The 19,216-nt window shown below is 52.2% G+C and overlaps 1 protein-coding gene across 1 annotated transcript in view; it reads right to left on the reverse strand.

The window, feature by feature from the left end:
- The window catches only part of GRIK3 (glutamate ionotropic receptor kainate type subunit 3), a 99,212-nt gene that overhangs the window by 46,738 nt on the left and 33,258 nt on the right, over positions 1–19,216 (reverse strand). Inside the window, exons 7-9 of the mRNA XM_069586700.1 lie at positions 15,593–15,700; positions 12,177–12,290; positions 2,452–2,655 (exon numbers count right to left, since the gene is read on the reverse strand). Coding sequence (XP_069442801.1) covers positions 2,452–2,655; positions 12,177–12,290; positions 15,593–15,700 — 426 coding nt within the window. The remainder of the gene's footprint in view (positions 1–2,451; positions 2,656–12,176; positions 12,291–15,592; positions 15,701–19,216) is intronic.

Consider the following 19,216-nt stretch of genomic DNA (forward strand, 5'->3'; position numbering starts at 1 on the left):
GTAGCCCACCAGGGTGATCATGGCTGAGGGGCAGACTCCCTCACTATCATCATGGCCACGCACGTACATACTTTAGACAGGAGGAAATGGTGAGGAGTAAGATAGTCCTGTGCACTGCACAGTTGCTGAGCACCAGGCACTTGGTTAAGCATTTTTAAATCTTCCCACGAACCCTGGGCAGAAGACTTATTATTCCCACTTCCTAGATGTGGAAATAGAGGCCAGAGAGGTTGAATAGCTTTCCTACTGTCAGCTAAAATGTGCTGGACCCTGAATTTGAACCCATCTATCTTGGATTCCAAAGACATTAAAACACGTGGGAGTAATTTAAGGCATGGATTCCAGCAGGAGACTTCCAAAGGGGGTGGGGCGGGGGTGGGGAGTGAGAGAGAGCGGGCAGTGGAGATGGGAACAGTGGTGATCTGAGAGACCAGGAGATGGATGGAGAAACCACTGCTCTGTCCAATCATCTGTTTTGCTCCCGTAGTTGGAGACAACTCGGAGGAAGGCGAGGATGTGAGCAAGAGGGGGACACACCCTTTAGATCCCCCACCTTCCTGCATAATCTTGTCTCCTGGGATGGCCTGTGGCATGGACAGAGATGAGCAGAGTATCAGTGAAGGACTTTTTAAGTCCTGCTGGTCAGAGGCTCCACCCAGGGCCTCCAAAGGGCCCTCAGGGGGCAGATTCTTGCAAAGGTGGGCATTCATCATTTTTACATCTGCGTTCAGATCCCTAATAAGGAAGTAATAATATTGCCAAGCCTTTGCCACGCTTTCTATGAGCTAGTGAGAAGACTAATTATCTGACGACACTAATAAATGGTTATGATGTTATTAAAAGTGGCACCAAGCTAGGATTAATAGGCTCATCAATTGTAGGGAATTGGGTTTAACAAGGTCCCTGCATGTGCCGTCAGGGCCCATGGTCTTGATGGATACTAGGCTGCATGCAGGCCATGAACAAGACCCCCTCTTTCCTCCAGCTGAGGGTCAGCCTTGGAAGCTGCTAGGTTTTCTGGTCTTCCCCCTTGCAAATGGCTCTGCAGAGCTCTTGGGCTGCTGGGGATGCTGTGGATGGCAAGAGCGTCACTAGCCTTATTCCCCTCCAAATGTGGCCTCCACTGTCCATGGGATCCCGCCCTCCTCCCCAGCCCAGCTCACTTCTGCAAATGACATGCTCAGATCCCACCCAGAGCCCCACGCTCCAGAGCCCCACTCATAACGCTCAGGGGGGAGCCGATAAATGGAGATGTCTCTGGGGCCTGCTGACTAATTTCCATAATAATTACAGTTATTACTAATAATGGTGACAACACCCCTCCCTCCCGGTTAGACTGAATTCCACTGTCTAGGAGCTGCTTCCCCACCAGTTGTCACCTCCGCCAACAAGCAGGGAAGAACGCAGAGCAGGCATCATTATTCTCACTGTTGAGGTAGGAAATGAGCTTAGAGAGAAAAAGAGACTTCCTGAAGCCCTCTCCCCGCCTCAAAGGAGTAGCCATAATGATTAAAATAATACAAGCAAGGACTGACACGGCGCTGACTGTGTAGTGCGCACATGTGACCTTAGTCCTCACTACAGCCTGTGGGGGAGGAGGGCCATTATTATCATTCCCATTTTACAGATGAGGAAACTGAGGAGCAGAGAGGTTAAGAAACTTGACCAGAAGCACACAGCTAGTAAGTGGAAGAGTAGGGATCAAGTCCAGACTGGGTTCACTCTCTTGACCATTAGCCTCTCCCACCAGCCTTCCCTGGGGGACTCATTTTCTAGGGCCGAGGAAATGACTCCACCACTGAGGCTCTACTTGAGCCTTCTAGCTCTGAGTTCCACCCTCCTTCTCTTCCTGGCTCCCCTCTGACAGGGGCAAGAGGGCTAACTGAAGAAGGTCCTGAGGCTACCTGTCTGCACTTGGAGAGGAAAAGTGACAATAATCCTTCTGGCTGATGCTTTTCAGGTGGAAAAGACTGACTGCATGAACCCTGGGTCTGGTGGTCAGATGGCTCTTTGCAGACGTGGGAGCCCAGGGCTTTCATAAGCAGAGGGCCTCCAAAAGACTCTCTCAGTCCCAGCTCCACTTCTTACTAGCTGGGAGCCTTCATCTTTCTCTGCCTTACCCTCCTCATCTGTTAAATGGGTGGTAATAACAGTACCCATCTCACTGCATTGTTGTAAGGATAAACGATAGAAGAAATAAGGGGTACAGATCATGTCCTTGCATTCATTAGCAGGCCCTGGATAGAAAAATGCTTCTGGAAAGCGAAGGCCCTGAGCTGGAGGGCAGGTAATGTTTAGAATGTGCCGGGTGAGCCTGTACCAATGGCTCCTTTGTCTCCATCTCCCCTGCCCCGGGGCTGCGGTCTGCCAGGATGCCCCGTCTTGATGTGCATAGAGGACTTGGCCAAGCCTCCCGGACGGCCCTGTCCATGGTGCTCCCACCCCACTTACGTGGTCAATGAGCTCCTTGATCATGCCGTTCCACTGGCCCTTGTCGTCCTGTGCCCCATATTTCCCGTCCTCCACCAACCGGATCTCGTAGGAGAAGCCCAGGATGTGGGCCAGTTCCTTGAGCAGGTCGATGCAGTAGCCCTCAAACCGGTCATTCCCAAACAGGGTCCTGTCGGACTTCCGGAACATGACGAAGGGCTCCTCCTGTGGGGACAGAGAGGACAGGGGCTGATGGACGCTGAGTGGGTGGGACAGGGCCGCCTGGGGTCAGAGAGCTTGGGCCGAGGCCTCTGCAAGTGTGTTCTAAGCCATCTTTGGGGGTGGCTCAGAAGAATGGCCCACTAAGTCAGGAGAGGGAAAGCCAAGTTAGTGCCTCACAGATGACCACCTACTGACATGCATGCAGAACTTAGTAGGTCCTTATGGATTTGATTGTCCCAATGTTCACAGAGCTAGAAGCTAGTGGAACTGGAATTTGAACTCAAGACTGTGATTCTGAATCTCACTTTCTCTCTGTTGCACCATTAACACAGGCTGATGGTTCTCAAAATGTGGTCCCCAGACCAGCAGCATCACCTGGGAACTTGTCAGAATTGCACATTCTCAGGCCCCATCCAGAAATAATGAATCAGAAACCCTTAGGTTGGGCCTGGAAATGTGTGCTTTGAGAAGCCCTTCAGAGGATTCTGACGTCTGCTCAAGTGTGAGCACACTGCTCCAGAACGCCTTCTCCGAGTTTCTTCTGACTGCTCCCCCAAGAAAGTAAGTGAAAGTGTTAGTTGCTCAGTCTTGTCCGACTGACTCATTGCAACCCCATGGACAGAGGAGCCTGGCGGGCTACAGTCCATGGGATTCTCCAGGCAAGAATACTGGAACAGGTGGCCATTCCCTTCTCCAGGGGATCTTCCCCACCCAGGGATCGAACCCAGGGCTCCTGCATCGCAGGCAGATTCTTTACCATCTGAGCCACCAGGGGAAAGCCTGTCCCATCTCCCCCAACTCCTGCATAAAAAGACTACACCTACCCGCTCCCTGATACCTTTCTCTCTTTCCAAGGGTCTAGTCCCCAGCATTAGGATCTGCTGGTGATTCCTGATAACTATGACAGTTTGCATTTACATGTGGACGGGCCAGACACCAGCAGATGAAGTGGTGCCTGTGGAGGGCCCAGTGCAGAGCCCAGCAGAGCAGTGGGGTTCAGTGGAGGTAGCTGATATCACCTTATTAGTCTTAATTTCAACCTCTGGGATAGATACTAATAACCTCATCCTGTACATGCAGAGAGTAAATTGGTGAAGACAAGGTGACTTGTGAGAGGTCACTCAGCTGCCATAGAGAGAGGATCTGGACTCAGGTTGGTATAATCCCAGAGCGGGAGCTCTTAACCACCTCACTGTGCCAGAGGCCCTGAGTCACACGGTGCCTCTCCCTAGTGGGCAGAGGGGTCCTCAGGAGGTGGCTTGGGTTCTACAGTACACCTGGCAGCTGTCCCATGTCAGGTTCCCTCCCTCCAAGGTGATGGGGAGCCAGTAATGGGCTCTCAAAGGGCCCACCTCTGTCTGATTTCTCATTTAGAAATATACACTGACAACCCTGTAAAGAATAATTAGGGATGTGCTGTGCTTCATTGCTCAGTCACGTCTAACTCTTTGTGACCCCATGGACTATAGCCCGCCAGGCTGCTCTGTCCATGGGGATTCTCCAGGCAAGTGTGGGTTGCCATGCCCTCCTCCAGGGATCTTCCCAACTCAAGGATTGAACTCAGGTCTCCTGCATTGCAGGTGGATTCTTTACTGTCTGAGCCACTAGGGAAGCCCAAGAATACTGAAGTAGATAGCTGATCCCTTCTCCAGGGGAACTTTCCAACCTAGGAATCGAACTTACCAGCTGAGCTACCCAGGAAGCCCAATAACTAGGAACAGAGACAGGAAAATGGTGAAAACAGCTGTTGACCTTGTCTAGCATGAGATACACAGAGTGAGGAACTGCAGTGTACAGGCTCAACTCAGCAAACTAGTCATTTACTGAGTTCCTACTGTGTGTCAGGCACTGACAAACAGTTTCATAAGCCGTTTGATTGAAGCTTGTAAGACAGGTGACATTATCCCTATTTGATAGATGAGGAAACTGAGGCTCAGAGAAGGTCAGCAAGTTGCCCAAGGCCACACAGGAGTTGAACTATAGTCAGATGGAGTCCAGGTCCAGTCCTTCCTGCTTGTAGCTCGCTGGCCTTTCTGGACCTTAACCCTCCCCTCAGCCACCTCTGCACCCTCATCTGTCCGAATGCCTCAAGCCTTCAGCTGATGGGTGACAATCGTTGGCTGACAGAACACACTTGTTCTGGGAAGCGCATGTCCTTGGACCCACAAGAAGAGCACTTATCTCCTTTGGAGGCACCTCCCTGGTGACTCAGATGGTAAAGAATCCACCTGCAGTGTGGGAGACTTAAGTTTGATCCCAGGGGTGGGAAGATTCCCCTGGAGGAGGGTATGGCAACCCATTCCAGTATTCTTGCCTGGAGAATCCCCATGGACAGTGGAGCCTGGCGGTCTACAGTCCGTGGAGTTGCAAAAGAGCTGGACACGAATGAGCGACTAAGCACATCATTCTCTCAAGTGGTGATGAGAGGATGAGGTCATTCCTTTGCCACTGTGGACCCCTGGAGCTGGCTGAACCTGAAGGGCCTTCATTAGGGGTCCTCAGGTGCAGAAACCCACCAGCAGCCTCGTGCCAGGCTCCCACTGCAGAAGATGGGCTCATTCTCTGGCCCTGTTTCCCTGGCAACACTAGTTCTCAAAATCCCATCCCACCCCATGACTGATTCACTCTAGAGTTTCAACAGCCCTTTGGGATGCTTCAGAGAAAGGGCAAGGGAGTGTCTGTACATCTAAGGGGTTCTGAGAAAACCACTTTGCTGTCTAATTGGGTGGAAATCTGGGTCTTTTGATTAGAGTCCATGCTAAGTCTCAAGCACCCCCATCCCTGCCTCCAACCAAGTAGGCAGCTCACAAGGTTGGAGGAAAGAGTCTAGGAGGTGCCGGGGAAGGGGCTGGACCTGCCTGGAGAGAAGGGGACTTAGGCTAGTGTGGACCATGCTGCCTGGGACCCCAGCATGGGGCCTGGGGAGAAGGCCAGGGTAGAGATTTCAATCCTGTCTCAACTGTAGGTCAGAAGCTCTTGCGCAGTGAACTGCCTACACCGCTGCACTAGGTGGCCCTGCTGTTAGCTCAGGAACAAATTAAAGAGAAGGCAACTTCTCTGCCAGGAGAATCACCATCCACACATAGACTGCTAAGTGAAATCGACCTCCTTCTGTAAAATGGGAATAATAATAGAACCTACCTTACAGAATTGTTGGGAGGATTACATGGGTTAATCTGTGAAAAGCACTTAGTGCTTGGCAAATATAAACTGCAATATTATTATTATTATGAATATCATAATTGTCTTTCTGTGCACTGCATGGCCTGTTACTGCAGCGACCTTTCCAGCCTTGAGGCCATGCCCAAAGCCACCAAAGGTTAAAAATCATAGCTAGCAGCGGAAAACTATTTCCAGAAAGGTCCCTGAGATGGCTCACTTCCTGACCCTATCTCTCAGCCCCTCCCTGGCCCTATCCTCTAAAATTAGCACTTCATTTGTGAAGCCACCAAGCCCCAGAATCTATACATCTCCATATAAATACGCTGCCTTCGGAGCAGCTGTAAAATGCCATTAATTTCGGGAAGTGCTTTGCGGATGGCATACATATTTAACAGCCAAAGCCCAGAGCATTAAAATGGTGCTCGCCTTAGTAATGTCTCTAGACCTGCAACATTTCCTAGGGGGTAATTCTGAACTCCGCCAACTACTTATTCATGGACTATTTCACAATTTATTACTGGAAATGTCCAGACAGCCAATTCACAAGCTCTCTCGGCTGCTAATCGATTGCTCAGTGAAGGTGCCCTCAATTTCATAACTTCACGCTCTCCTATTGCTCTGGGAGAACAGCGGTAAGAACAGGGGTAATATTTCTCTGCAACAAGTCACAGGAAACAAGGGTCCTGAAAAATAACCTTTTCTGACTTTTCATCGCTAGGGCTCTTAGTTTCTTAGTCGAGCTTCACCATCATGAGAGCCAGGCCTGGTGCTCAGATCCTCCCAGTTGACGGGACCTGTGGAGTTGGAAGAGGGGGTTTTGGGGGGCAGGGAGCCAAGGGTTAGCTACCCAAGAGCTGCGTTCCCAAGTCCACCTGGCTTAGGCCATCTCAACACACATCTGCACGAGCATGCACTCTGTACACACACAATGCCACGGGCATGAAGACACACTTTCTCGGATGTTCTACCCTGCTCAGAGGCAGAGGTCAAGGACCCTGGCCCTCAGACCTTGGCTTCTGGCAGTTAGAACCAGGGCAGAGCATTAGGAGTCCGGTCCTCCCAGCAGGTGGGGCCCAGAAAGGTCCTCAGCCTGGCCCGGAATGGTTCTCCCAGCCCATATTCTGGTCTCCGCAGCTTCTCCTCTCCTGTAGCGGACGCACAGGTCCAGGCTGCCTGGCAGTTGAGTCTAAATGGGTCACAATGTACACACGGCACAAACACACCCATCGGTTTAAATCCAAACACCCCTCTGTATAGCCAACCCCACGCCGGCACAGGTATCCATACGCATGCCGACACAGCTGCTCACTTCAGTGGCCCCAAGAACCCTGAACCTTTCAAAGCAGGGCCCCTAGGAGAGAGCTGAGTGTGTTTTCTCGGTATGTGAGCTGAGGTTTGGGCAGATGAATTTTTCATGAGCTCATGGAAGAGGGAAACCTGAGCAGAAGCTGGGGCCTGGCAAGGAGAGGGCGGGGAGGGCAGGCTTCCAGCCTCTTGCTGCTGCTTCTTCAGCCCCAAGAAGGGGGAAGAGCCTGCGGCTCTGATGAGCCAGAGAGGGCGGGGTCCAGGCTCTGTCCATCTGTTTCCAGGGTAATGAGCCCTAAGCACCTAACCCCGGGATTCAGGATGGGAGAGAAAAGATGGAGCTTGGGGGCAGCCCCTACATCTCCCTGTGTTTCTTGCCACATCCGGATTTTAGGGACCAGAAGAGGAGGAGAGACCCCCTCAGCGTGGGTGCAGGTCCAGCCCCGTTCTCTGGGGCAAAGCTGGTGGATGTTTCTGTACTCAGGCTTGGTACTGGCCTGTCACTCAAAGCACCGTTGCCCTGACAACACACTTCCAGAGAGGCAGGGGCCAGTGCTCTCTGCGGGAGTTGCTGGCCCTGCTTTGAGGCTGCCGAGCTCGGGGTTGGGGTTTTTCCCAGAGCAGCTGGGCTGGGTCAGCCTGGGCCACTCCACACAACAGGTGGTGGTGTCCTCCAGAGCCCAGGCTGAGAGCGTCACACCCCTACCTACCCCACCCTGAGCTCTGGGACATGCAGACCATGCTGAGACTTTCAGGGGACCCCGAGGACATTTTCAGCTGGACACAGAGAGTTTCTTGGAGACCACTGTAAAGGCTGTGTGTCACATCCTCTGTCTCCGTCCTGCTTCTAGGAAAGACTGGGCTTCTCTCAGGGAAGAGGCAGACCCAATTCCACATGATCTCTGGGCAGCGGGGCTGGAGAGAGCTGGATCATGGCTCACCCCCAGGCCATGTGAATATCTGACACTGCATAATAAGGTTAAGATGGTGGGATGTCTGCTTCAAGTGGGTCAGCAGCCACGTCTGGGGTCAAGGCAAAGGAGTTCGGGGGAGGGGATTATCACAATGTCTGTGCTAGGGGCTCAGACCTCCGCCGGGACAGGGGATGAGGTAGCGGTTGGGATGTGGAGTCTTATGTATCAGCAGGAGATGAGAGTCTAGAGAGTGGCTCACACCCCAGGGCTTTCAGGGACCAGTCAGGAACTGCCTGTATAAGAAGCAGCCCAGAGTAAGCGAGAGGGAGTGGTGGGGTCTGCAGTGAGCCAGGCCTCAAAGGCATTTAAACCCTAGCTCCACGTGTATGATGCATCCTGTGCTAGACAGAGATAACCTCTGTGACCACGGTCAGCGGTCAATCTTCAGTGACGTTCAGGGCCCTGCTTGTGGACGGAAGCAGAGGTTTTCTCTAGAACACTCACTGTGCTTATTGTATTAAACCTGAGCTTACTGGGGACTGGATCTGTAATCAATAATACCAATGCAGCCATTACTTGACAGCATCCACTCTGTACCATTTACTTATTTTTATTTATTTATTTTTAGATTTTTTTTTTGATGTGCACCATTTTTTAAAGTCTTCCCTGAATTTTGCTATAATATTGTTTCTGCTTTCTGTTTCGGTTTTTTGGCCACGAGTCATGTGGATATTAGCTCCCCGACCAGTGATCAAACCCACATCTCCTGCACTGGAAGGTGAGGTCTTAACCACTGGACTGCCAGGGAAGTCCCCGGTGCCATGCATTCTATTTAATCATTCATTCTTTCAACTCCATGAAGTAGATACAGTTATTATCACCTTTCTTTTGCAGATGAGGAAAGAGAGGCACAGATCGACTAAGCAATTTCTCAGGATCATAGAGCTAGAGAACAGTACAGCCAGGACTCAAATGCAAAGGTCTGAGTCTCTTAAGCACCTCACAGTCTGACTGCTGTGTTCTGGTCACTCTTGCACGCCCCCAAGAGCTGCTGGGCTCATGTTTGCCCAGATGAGGGGCAGGGGGACAGATGGAGCTGTGTCCAGGCTGCTGGCCAAGGGGGCTTCTCTCCTTCTCTGGGGGGTGCTGGGAGCCAGCAGGAGGCTGCGGGTGGGACCCTCAGTGAGCAACTGGGGCCTCTGCAAGAAGCTCCCATGTGCGTTCCAAGTTGCTTCAGTCGTGTCTGACCCTTTGCAACCCTATGGACTGTAGTCCACCAGGCTCCTCTGTCCATGAAATTTTCTAGGCAAGAATGCTGGAGTAGGTTGCTGTGCCGCTCTCCAGGGGATCTTCCAAACCCAGGGGTCGAACCCGTGTCTCATGTCTCCTGTATGGAGGGTGGGTTCTTTACCACTAGCGCCACCTGGGAAGCCCTGAAAGGAGCTTCTGAAAGTGAAAGTGAAATCTGCTCAGTCGTGTCCAACTCTTTGTGACCCCATGGACTGTAAAGTCCATGGAATTCTCCAGGCCAGAATACTGGAGTGGGTAGCTTTATCCCTTCTCCAGGGGATCTTCCCAACCCAGGAATCGAACCCGAATCTCCTGCACTGCAGGCGGATTCTTTACCAATTGATCTATCAGGGAAGCTTCTAGTATTGGCTAAAAAGCTGTGAGAAGAGCACAGGAAGTCTGCGGGATTCTGCCCCTGCAGGTGTACCTAAATGTCCTGCTGCTCTGCGGAAGGGTCTTACACCCTTTAAACCAGGCTCCTGCTACTTTAATAAAATTTCACCTGTGGTCTTTGAAGGGTGTGTAGTTTGCATCCTTCTGCTGTATCATCTTTAGCTCTCCTGTTACGTGAGAGTATTGTTTTGTGGCTGAATCATCTCTGTTCATTTAATCATCTCTCCTAATCTCTCCGAGCATAGCAGTTCTACCTTTTTTTTTAATCTTGTCTTCTGAAAAGTGTTTTATTTATATCTCACATTTTATGCAGCTCCGCTTTTAATCTTTTACCACCTTTTTATTATTTTATTTTTACCCTTTTATATTTTAGCTTTGTCACACTTTTATCCTTTTGCTTTCTGACATTTCGGTTTTACATTTTTCACCTTCTCTAGCTGGAGCTGTTAATTATTTATTTTAATTTTTCCTCTCTCTGGGTAGCTTTCCTTTTAATCTCGTCTCTTATTTTCATTTCTCTCTTTATTACCTTCCTTTTAACCTTTATTTTGTCCTCCTTCAACTCTCCTTTTATCCTTTCTATTTTTATCCACATCAATATTCCTTTAATTGCGCATCACTCTTCCTTCTATCCCTTTTGCTCCTTTTATTGATGTCTTTTTATTTTTAATCTTTTTTGCTTTATTCTTTTTTATTTATTATATAACTTACAAGCGTACAATAGGATGATTCACAATTTTTAAAGGTTATACCCGATTTATAGTTATTATAAAATATTGGCTATATTCCCTGTGCTGTCCAATATATCTTTATAGCTTATTTTATTTTTAGTCTTTAATTTATTTTTTATACTTTTCTCCCTGTTCCTGATGAGATCTTTTGACTTACTGGTTTTATAGTTTGGTATTTGTATTTTATTCTGTTAACAAAAAAATCAATAAAGGTAGGCAGGATGTATGGTTTTGGGGAAGATACCAGTGGGGGTCTCACTCCCAAAAGGGGGTGGGGAGGTGTCTCCCCAGCCTTCTCCTTCTGGCCCCATCAGCAACATGTTCAGAGCTCTTAGCTATCCATAGTCTTTAGCATGGACTGTCTTAATAGTCATAAGCCTGAAGGCTGAGGATGAGATTCATAGGTTAAAATCGCTCCTCAGATGCTGACAGTGCCCCTGGAGTCCACTGCTCACTGGATTCTTGGGAGAATGAAATGTGATATCCCTTCTTCCTCCATGGTGTCCAACACCCAGTCACTGAGCATATACCTGGCACTAGAGAGAAGGCACAGGGCCTGGCTGAGCTGCCGCTGGTGGGCGGCAGGCAGGACAAGCTTTGTTTGAGTGCTGTGAAGGCCCAGAGTGGGGTTCCCAACCCTGCTCCCAGGGTCCATCCTGTGACAGTCTTACTCTATCTGAGTGCTCCAAACCGGGTTGAGCTCCTTTTTTTTGGTTGAGAATATCCTCAGCACGTGGTCCTGACAAACATATTTGCTTCATTACAAGGAGAAGCTGACCGGGGCCAGACTGTCCTCAAAGGGTGTTTGGTCAGAACCCACTGGGCTGTGACCGGGCGGCCCCCTGGTCCAGCTCGGGTCCCAGGAGCAGTGCTGCTCCTCTGAGAGTGTGCGTCCTGGACCTCTGGACACCCTGGAGGCCTTCCGGGAGGGGCTGGTGCACATGGGTGGGCACAGTGCCAGCCAAAGGAGGCCAGCTGCCTGGGTGTCCTGCTCACCCTGAGCTCTAAGATGCACGGAGCTCGGGAGACCCCAGGAGCAATTCCTTGGGGTTAAATGGTCAGAAGAAGGACGCGCTCTTTAGTCCCGGGCAGTGGAGGGAGGAGGGCAGGGAGAATGGTCACAGCCATGGCCAGGAGCACTTGGGTCAGGACCCTGTGGGGGTGGCACGGGTGAGGGCCCACCGCACCCGCTGGGCTCCCTGGGTATGACCATAGCACCTGCCAGGCTGGGGTGGGGGACTGCTGGGAAGGGCCTTTTTCCTGGGAACTGGGTTGGAAGAACCAGACTCAGGTCCTGGTGCAGAGAGCAGGTCACCCCTCCTTCCTTCCACCCATCACAGTTCCCACACAGGCATCAGGGGCTCAGGGAGCAGGCGGGGCTGGGATACAAACACACAGGCCTCTGCAGCAGGGGCTGGCCAAGCAGATCCAGGCAGGAGCGCCGGCCCACTCTGCCTTTGGGAAGAGACAGCCCAGTTATCTCCTGGTGTCTCTGACCTGTGACCATGAGCAGTATTGCTATGTTTCAACTTCTCTCTGGGGGCTCTCTGAGGGACCCCCAGTGTTTCCAGCTTCCTTCAGCTCCCCTCCCTCATCTTCCAGCCTCTCAGCAGCCCCATAAGAGTCAGCTGGTCTATGCTCGGCAGGGTGATGGAGGGGTCCCTCTAGCCCCAAGGGCCAGCCCATCTCCCGGCTCACAGGGGGCCTCCTGCAGGGCTGCAGCTCTTACCAGCACGGTGGTGACGATGAGAGACCTGTTGGTCAGCGAGTCGGTGACATTAGGGCCTCGGCCTTTGGCGACCTCCGTGATATTGAGCCCCTCGGCGGGACTCCACACTCCCACCTGGATGGGCAGACGACGCAGTACAGGGGCTGAGTGCACAGTGTCCCACCTTGTTCCCACCTTTCAGGAGCATCGTCATCGCTGACAAGTTCTGAGCCGACTTTTCTGACAGCCCTGCTGCCTTCCTCCTTCCCACAGGAAGCCCCCCAGATGTCGCGTCTCCTGAGTTCTCCTCCCTCCCCATTTGCTGGCAAACCCACCCCAGATGAAAGGGAAATGCAGAGGGAGAAGAGGAATATGAGGAGAGCCCAGGGAGCACGGTGGAAGCCAGCCTGGGCTGGAGCAGATGCCACGAAGTCAAGTTAGTGTTAGGGCCAGGTCCTGCCCTGGGTCAGAGTCATTCCAAGCCTGGGAGTGGGGGGCGGCCTCCCGCCTCCTAGGGAAGAGCTGGGCACCAGCTGCTCACTCACTGGGTCTCAGCCTGTGCCAGCTCTGGGGCCAGATGCCCTCCAGAGCCCAGGATGGGGCCTGGAGCGAGGGAGATGTTCCCTAGGCATGTGTGGAAGGACAAGGAGACGTGTCTTGTGCAGGAAGTCAGTCTGGGCAGGATGCTGGTCTTCGCGGCTATTTCAGGGGGTGGCAGACAGAGTGGAAAACCCTCACAGGGGGCAGTGGATGCCACTGGATTTGAAGGCAATTTGTTTTGTAGTTTTATACCTAAAGTTGGCAGATGTTCTAGCTGAGGTGGCCTAATCTCTGTTCCCACAGTGCCTTTGTGGACATCAGGCCTGGGGTTGGAAGGAGGCAAGGGAAGATCAAGTTTACAAATGGTTCTCAAGCCCTGGGTCTCTTGAAAATCCTTTGGGATCCAGCTCTGCCCCCTCTCTGTGCCCATCTCAGCACCTCTCAAGGAAGGTTCTGGCCTGACCATCCTGTCCTTGGCCCAGTTGCTTGGGGGCTGGGGGGATGGCACTCAGGAAACCTAATCAATTAAACAGGGAGGCCGAATGCAAACATCCCATTAAGAGAGCTGTGCAAAGCAGATAGCAGAGAGACATGTAATTATGCTTGGGTAATTCTGCCTTAATCCCCCCAAAGCCACTGGCTGGAGCTGGCTGAATCAGCTATGACCCAGCTTAGTAAACAGAAGTGATGAGAGAGAAGTGATGAGAGGCAGCATGGTTGTATTTGGGAGCTCAGCACCCTCTCTGGGCAGCATCTTTCTCTATTCAGACCCCCCAGAGCCCAGAGGACAGAAAACAAGCAGACAGCATTAAAGAGGTTCTTCTCTCAAGGGGGCCAAGCGCAGGACCCAGCCCCAGCATGAAGGACCCTAGTGGCAGGCCTGGGTGCAGAAAGCTCTCAACAAACAGCTGGCTGACAGCCTGGTGACCAGCAGGAACCCTTGCTCCAGCAAGCAGCTATTGATGCCCTATCTCCCATGGGCATCGGAGAACAGTTAAGACTGAGGAGGACCCAGCTTTCAGAGACTCTCTGCCCACTATCTGGGAGGCTGTGACCAGGAGCCTCTGGTGGGGCCTCTGCAGGTCAGCCAGTATCTAGGTATAGTAGAGAGGTTTTCTTGAGTATTAGCTGTGGTCTGTCTGCAGTTGCTGGAGGGCTAGTAGGAGCTGCGGGTAGGCTCAGACGGCAAAAGTGCTCTGATGGGCAATTACTGATGCCTACCATCGATATGAGAGTTGGAGGTGGTGGCATACATGCCATATAATTGCCATCCTTAGAATTTTGGGCTATCCCCAGAGATGGACAGTTGAGAGAGCAAAAATGAGACAGTTACTCGAGTGACAACTATTACAGTGGTCCTGCCAGAGGGGGAAGCGGGCTCCCCGGCACTGCAGGAGTCTAAATAGGAGCTGGCAGAGTGCTTGGTAAGCTATAGTTTGAACAGAGTTAGACCAACAGGGCTGGATCATCTTAGGAAGAGAGGGTATAGTACCTTGTCTTTAGGGGACTGGTGTTATAAGTGGCTGAAAGAGTGGCAGGAGAGTGGTGAGGTTGCCCTGGCCACCTGGCCCCAGCACAGTGGCCCCACGAGTCCATGGGAAACTCAGGACTAAATGGCATCACCTTGGCCACAAAGTACAACCCAGGGAGAGCTGGGTTTGTGTCTGTGGGAACGAACCAAGGAGACAAATAAGGCTGTTCCTATAACCAGAGGGATGGCATGGGCAAAGGCCTGGAGGTGCAGGAGGGAGGGGTGTGGCTGGGCCTCGAGGAATATTTGAGGGGCAGTGGAGACTAGTCCTGGAGAGGAAACTAGGGCATTTCCTGGACAGTCTTCAAGGCTCGGGGGAGAGGCAGATGCGGAATGCCTTGGCACTGGGGAGTCCCAGTGCCAGGGCAGAGCAGAGATGTGCATTGGGTAGCTTCATCTGTGTGTGCACTCGGGATGGATGGAGGGTCCAGGAGTAGAAGTGGCAAGCCAGGGTAGGGTGTTAAAAGAAGTCCACGGAAGAGCCCTGGACCAGGGAGGGCAGGGGAAGATAGGAGAGGAATCAAGGGCCCCTGAAGGATCACAGGCACCAGGAGTGGCCCCTCCACTTCTGCATTTTATACACTCCCTCTCCCAGGGTTGGAGAGGTGCCCTGGTGGCTCCCAGGGATCAGTGGGTGTGGCTGAGCCCTTGGTCCTGAGGTCCGATGAAATGCTGAGAATCAGGGCTAATGTTAAATCCCCTTCTCAGCCCAGCAGCCTGACTTTGTCACAATATTGCTTATGACTCCCAGGTGTCAGAACTGGCCCCATTACGAACATTTCTATGGTAGTGGGATGGGAGGCCAGCCCTGTGGGCTTGCTTTCCTTGTAATTCTCAGAATCACAGAGGCCTTAGAAGCTTAGCATGGGGAGTTCAGAATCCATATGCTTCAACCTCTCTCCAAGGATAAGAATCAGCTCCAGTCTCCCAGACAAGCAATCCCTTTGTTCAATTTTCCTGAAATGTCTCCAGGGACAGTGAGCTCACTGCTCCCCAGGCAGGCGTCCACAAGTTATTAGAGAGTTTCTCCTACCCAAGGACACGTCTGTCCCTCTGCCCCATGACAGAGGACTTAGAGACAGTCTGTCTGTCCCATGAGCCCTTCCCAGGTTAAGCATCTCTCTGATGGCCCTTGCTGACAGGGTGATCATTTGAGTATCTGCCAGGCCACACGGGTTCTGCACCCCTCCAGGCTGAGAAGGCCAAGAGGGGCCAAGGCAGTGGCCACACTGGGTCGTGTTGAGCCCCGAGGGGGCAGCTGGATGGGGTCTTGCCCTCCTGCTCAGGGTCTCTTCCTGGGATCTGTCGTGGAGGATTTAACAGCCCCTGCTCCTTGGCCCGCCCCCCCACTGCTGAGCTCACACACCTTCTCCAAGCCATCTTCCTTCAAGCTGATGATGTCCAGATCGAAATCCGTCCGTAAGCCACTGGTTTTGTTGAAAACAATCCGTCCAGTTAATCCTTCCCATTGAGCCTGCCGGAGGGGAGAGGGCAGAGCAGCAATTCCTCGGGCTCATAAATCATCATTCGGTACAACTGTACAATGCTTCATTTTAATTACTCCTTGCACTGATACTGTTCCCCCAAGACCATGATTAATTAATAATCACCTCCATCATTGCTAGGGCTGTGGTGCGAGCCAGCAATTTCCATAAATTCTATTATGCTCTTTAGCCAGCTTTACACTTGCACCTTCTCGTGTACAACATCGATCTCAGATGCGCTCAGACGAGCCCCGCCTCGAAGCCATGAGAAGGGGGGAGTCTGGTCCATGTCAGGTCCCCAGGGAGGGGCAAAGAGGCAAGTGGGTAGACTGTGGCAGGTGAGATCTGCCGAGGGGCAGAAAGGCAAGGGGCCAAGCCAGCTCTGGCTGTAGGACCAGACAGAGTAATCCCCAGAGAGCCAGGGCTGACAGAGCAGGTCTCTCACCCCAGCTCCACTCATGTCCTGGTTAAAAACTGGGGTCAGAATACAGGGTCCAACCTCAGCTGTGTGACCTGGGGATTTCATTCTGCCTTGCTGCCTCAGTTTCCTCATCTGTAAAATGGAACTAATACTACCCATTTCACCAAAACACTGTGAGGGCAGAATGAAGTACGTCTCGTGAAAAACTGGGAATGGTGCCTGGTACAACCTGTTGTTTTCATTGTTCAATAGCTAAGTCGTGTCCGACTCTCCGCAACCCCAGGAACTGCAGCATGCCAGACTTCCTTGTCCCTCACTGTCTCCCAGAGTTGGTTCAGATTCATGCCCATGGGTACAACCTGAGCCCTGAATAAATGGTAGCTTTCTCTACTTTTTCTTGCTTTTAGCATCATTAACAGAGAGGCAGGCAGAGGTTCAGAGAAGGAACAGGGCTAAGCTGAGAAAGGCTCCGTCTTCTAAAGCCAGGATTGGGAGCTATGGCTGGTGATACACGTGGGCCCATTTCCTGTTAAAGTCACGCCCGTGGATTTACCGGTTGTCTCTGGCTGCTTTTGTGCTGTAGCTTCAGAGTTGAATAGTTGCTGTAGAGACTGTCCAGTCTGTTGTTGTTTTTATTTGGTTTCTAAGTTGTGTCTGACTCTTTGTGGCACCCATTAGATGGTATGTATGCCACCACCATGAACTGTGGCCCCTCAGGCTCCTCTGTCTATGGAAATCTCCAAGCAAGAATACTGGAGTATCTTCCTGACCCAGGGGTCGAACCTACGTTTCCTGTATTGGCAGGCAGATTCTTTATCACTGAGCCACCTGGGAAGTCCTGGTCTGCAAAGTCCAAAATATTCACTATCTGGCCCTTTGTATAGAAAGTTTGCCATCTCCCCTTCTAGCCAACGCCTCTCCCGTGGGCCTAGAGCATTAGCGCTATAAGGATCTTCCTTCCACTCGCCCCATGAAGCCTCCGCAGCAGCCCTGGGAGTTGGGCTCAGTGGGTGCCTCACCCCACTGGGGTCATGATCCCTGCAGACTCTGAAGAAGGCTCCATAGCCTCTCCAAGGCTGAAGTTTCCCCAGCACCCAAGCTTACACAATATAACACACGAGTTCATGGGTTCCTGGATCCCTGAAGGCCCATCTGTAGACTGAAGCTAAAACCCATGGGAATCTCCGAGCACTTGGGCAGCCGTCTGGCACTGTAAAGTCTTGTGTATAAGGGTGTAGATGGCATGTGTTACGCTAGCTCAGGCAGAAGGGTGCACCTCGAAGGGCTCCAGGGGGCTGGAAATCAAAAGTGGGTGGAACATGGACTTTGCATAAGGCATCCTACCTCTCTGAGCTTCAGGAAGAGGACAATGACCTATTTCACAGGTGGTGACAAAGGTGTATAAAGGGCAGTTCCTGGAACATAAAACCCCAGCTATGATTTCTCCTTGGTCCCTTCCTCCTGTGGGGCTCCCTTGGATTAGGGCTGGCCCTTGGCAGGGGGGAGGATGATCACGTGGGCCACCTCCGTAGAAACCTATCACAGAAGGCTTGTCCGTGATTAACTTCCCTGCATGAGCTCACCTGGTTTGCATCACAGTCCTATCAGGTGGGTGTCATGATTGTCCCCATTTTATAGTCATGGCCACTGAGGCTCAAAGAGAGGCTGAGCTCTGCAGGTCCCAAGTAATGGTGGTGCCAGGCAGATCCCCTCTGTGGTGAGCAGAGCTGAAAGGCTGGGGTCCCTGTGTCCAAGTTGAGTGGGGAGAGTTTATGAAGCCCAGGAAACTGCAGACTGGACTTGGGGATGGAGATTTAAAGATGCATCTGATTCAGAGAACAGATTGGTGGTTAACAGTGAGGCACCGGGTTGGGGGTGGGCAGAAAGTGTGGAGGGTCAACTGTATGGTGATAGATGGTAACCGGACCTTCAGTGGGGACTATTCTGTAACATACACCGATGTGGAGCTATAATGCCCTACACCTGAAACTTACATGTTATTCACTGTTTTGTTCTTATTTAGTCACTCAGTCCTGTCCGACTCTTTGCGACCCCATGAACTATAGCCCAGGCTCCTCTGTCCATGGGATTCTCCTGGCAGGAATACTAGAGTGGGTTGCCATGCCTTCCTCCAGGGCATCTTCCCAACCCAGGGATCAAACCTGCGTCTCCTACATTGGCAGGCGGATTCTTTACCTCTGAGCTACCAGGAAGGCCATACACTATTTTACTTCAGTTAAATATGCATCAGTGAATGTGAAGGCCGCTGTGTATGACCTCACAGGGAAGCTCCGCTCCCTTCAGCTCCCCAGTCCCTCCGCCTCCCCCTTCTCTGCCTGGGCCCCGCCCCCTGAGGCTACCTCCCCGGGCCCCCTGGGGAAATCATAGCAGGCGTCTTCAAACCTGCGCGGGAGGGAAGCTTTCCTCTCTGACATCTCCAGAGGACTTAAATGTCAGCAGGTGTGCGGCCTGTCTGTGGGCGGGAAGGCAGGGGCAGGGCCAGGCCAGGGGTCCGCTGGAGCTCCACCCCATGACATTTCCCAGCCCTCCCGCCCCTTTCAGCCGCCGAGCAGGACTCCCTAAATGAAAGATGCTTCACAAGCTCTGAACTCCGGCCTGGTATTTTCCAGCTCCTCTCGGAAATGCCAAGTCTTTAAAATGATTTACTGTCACGCAGTCAGATGGGGAGACAGGAGACTTGGAAATGGTCTGAGGGAAGACCGGGTGCTGGGCTCAGGCAGGGGGCCTGGGTCTTGGGGGTGGCCAGCTGTGGGGCCATCGGGGAGCCCCACAGCTGCTCTGGGCCTCGGTCTCCACTTCCCCGACATGGAGTTGAGACAAAGATGTTTCTGAAAGTACTGTGTGAAGGAGAGTGTGTGGTGAAGGCTGTTCACTGGGCTGGGGCCGGGAAACAGGAGAGTGGGATACTCCAGCAGGGCCCGTCAGTCCCGGGTGGGAGGCCCCTTTCTGCTCTGCAAGCCATCTGCTCCCTTTGGGGCTTCAGGACTGAGCCTCGAGCACTCCAGGGTGTTCTCTGAAGCTCTGTGGCCTGGAGATTCTCTGTAGCTGGAAACCCACCAGGGAG

The sequence above is a fragment of the Ovis canadensis genome, chromosome 1, assembly GCF_042477335.2.
Source record: "Ovis canadensis isolate MfBH-ARS-UI-01 breed Bighorn chromosome 1, ARS-UI_OviCan_v2, whole genome shotgun sequence".
Classification (NCBI taxonomy): Eukaryota; Metazoa; Chordata; class Mammalia; order Artiodactyla; family Bovidae; genus Ovis; species Ovis canadensis.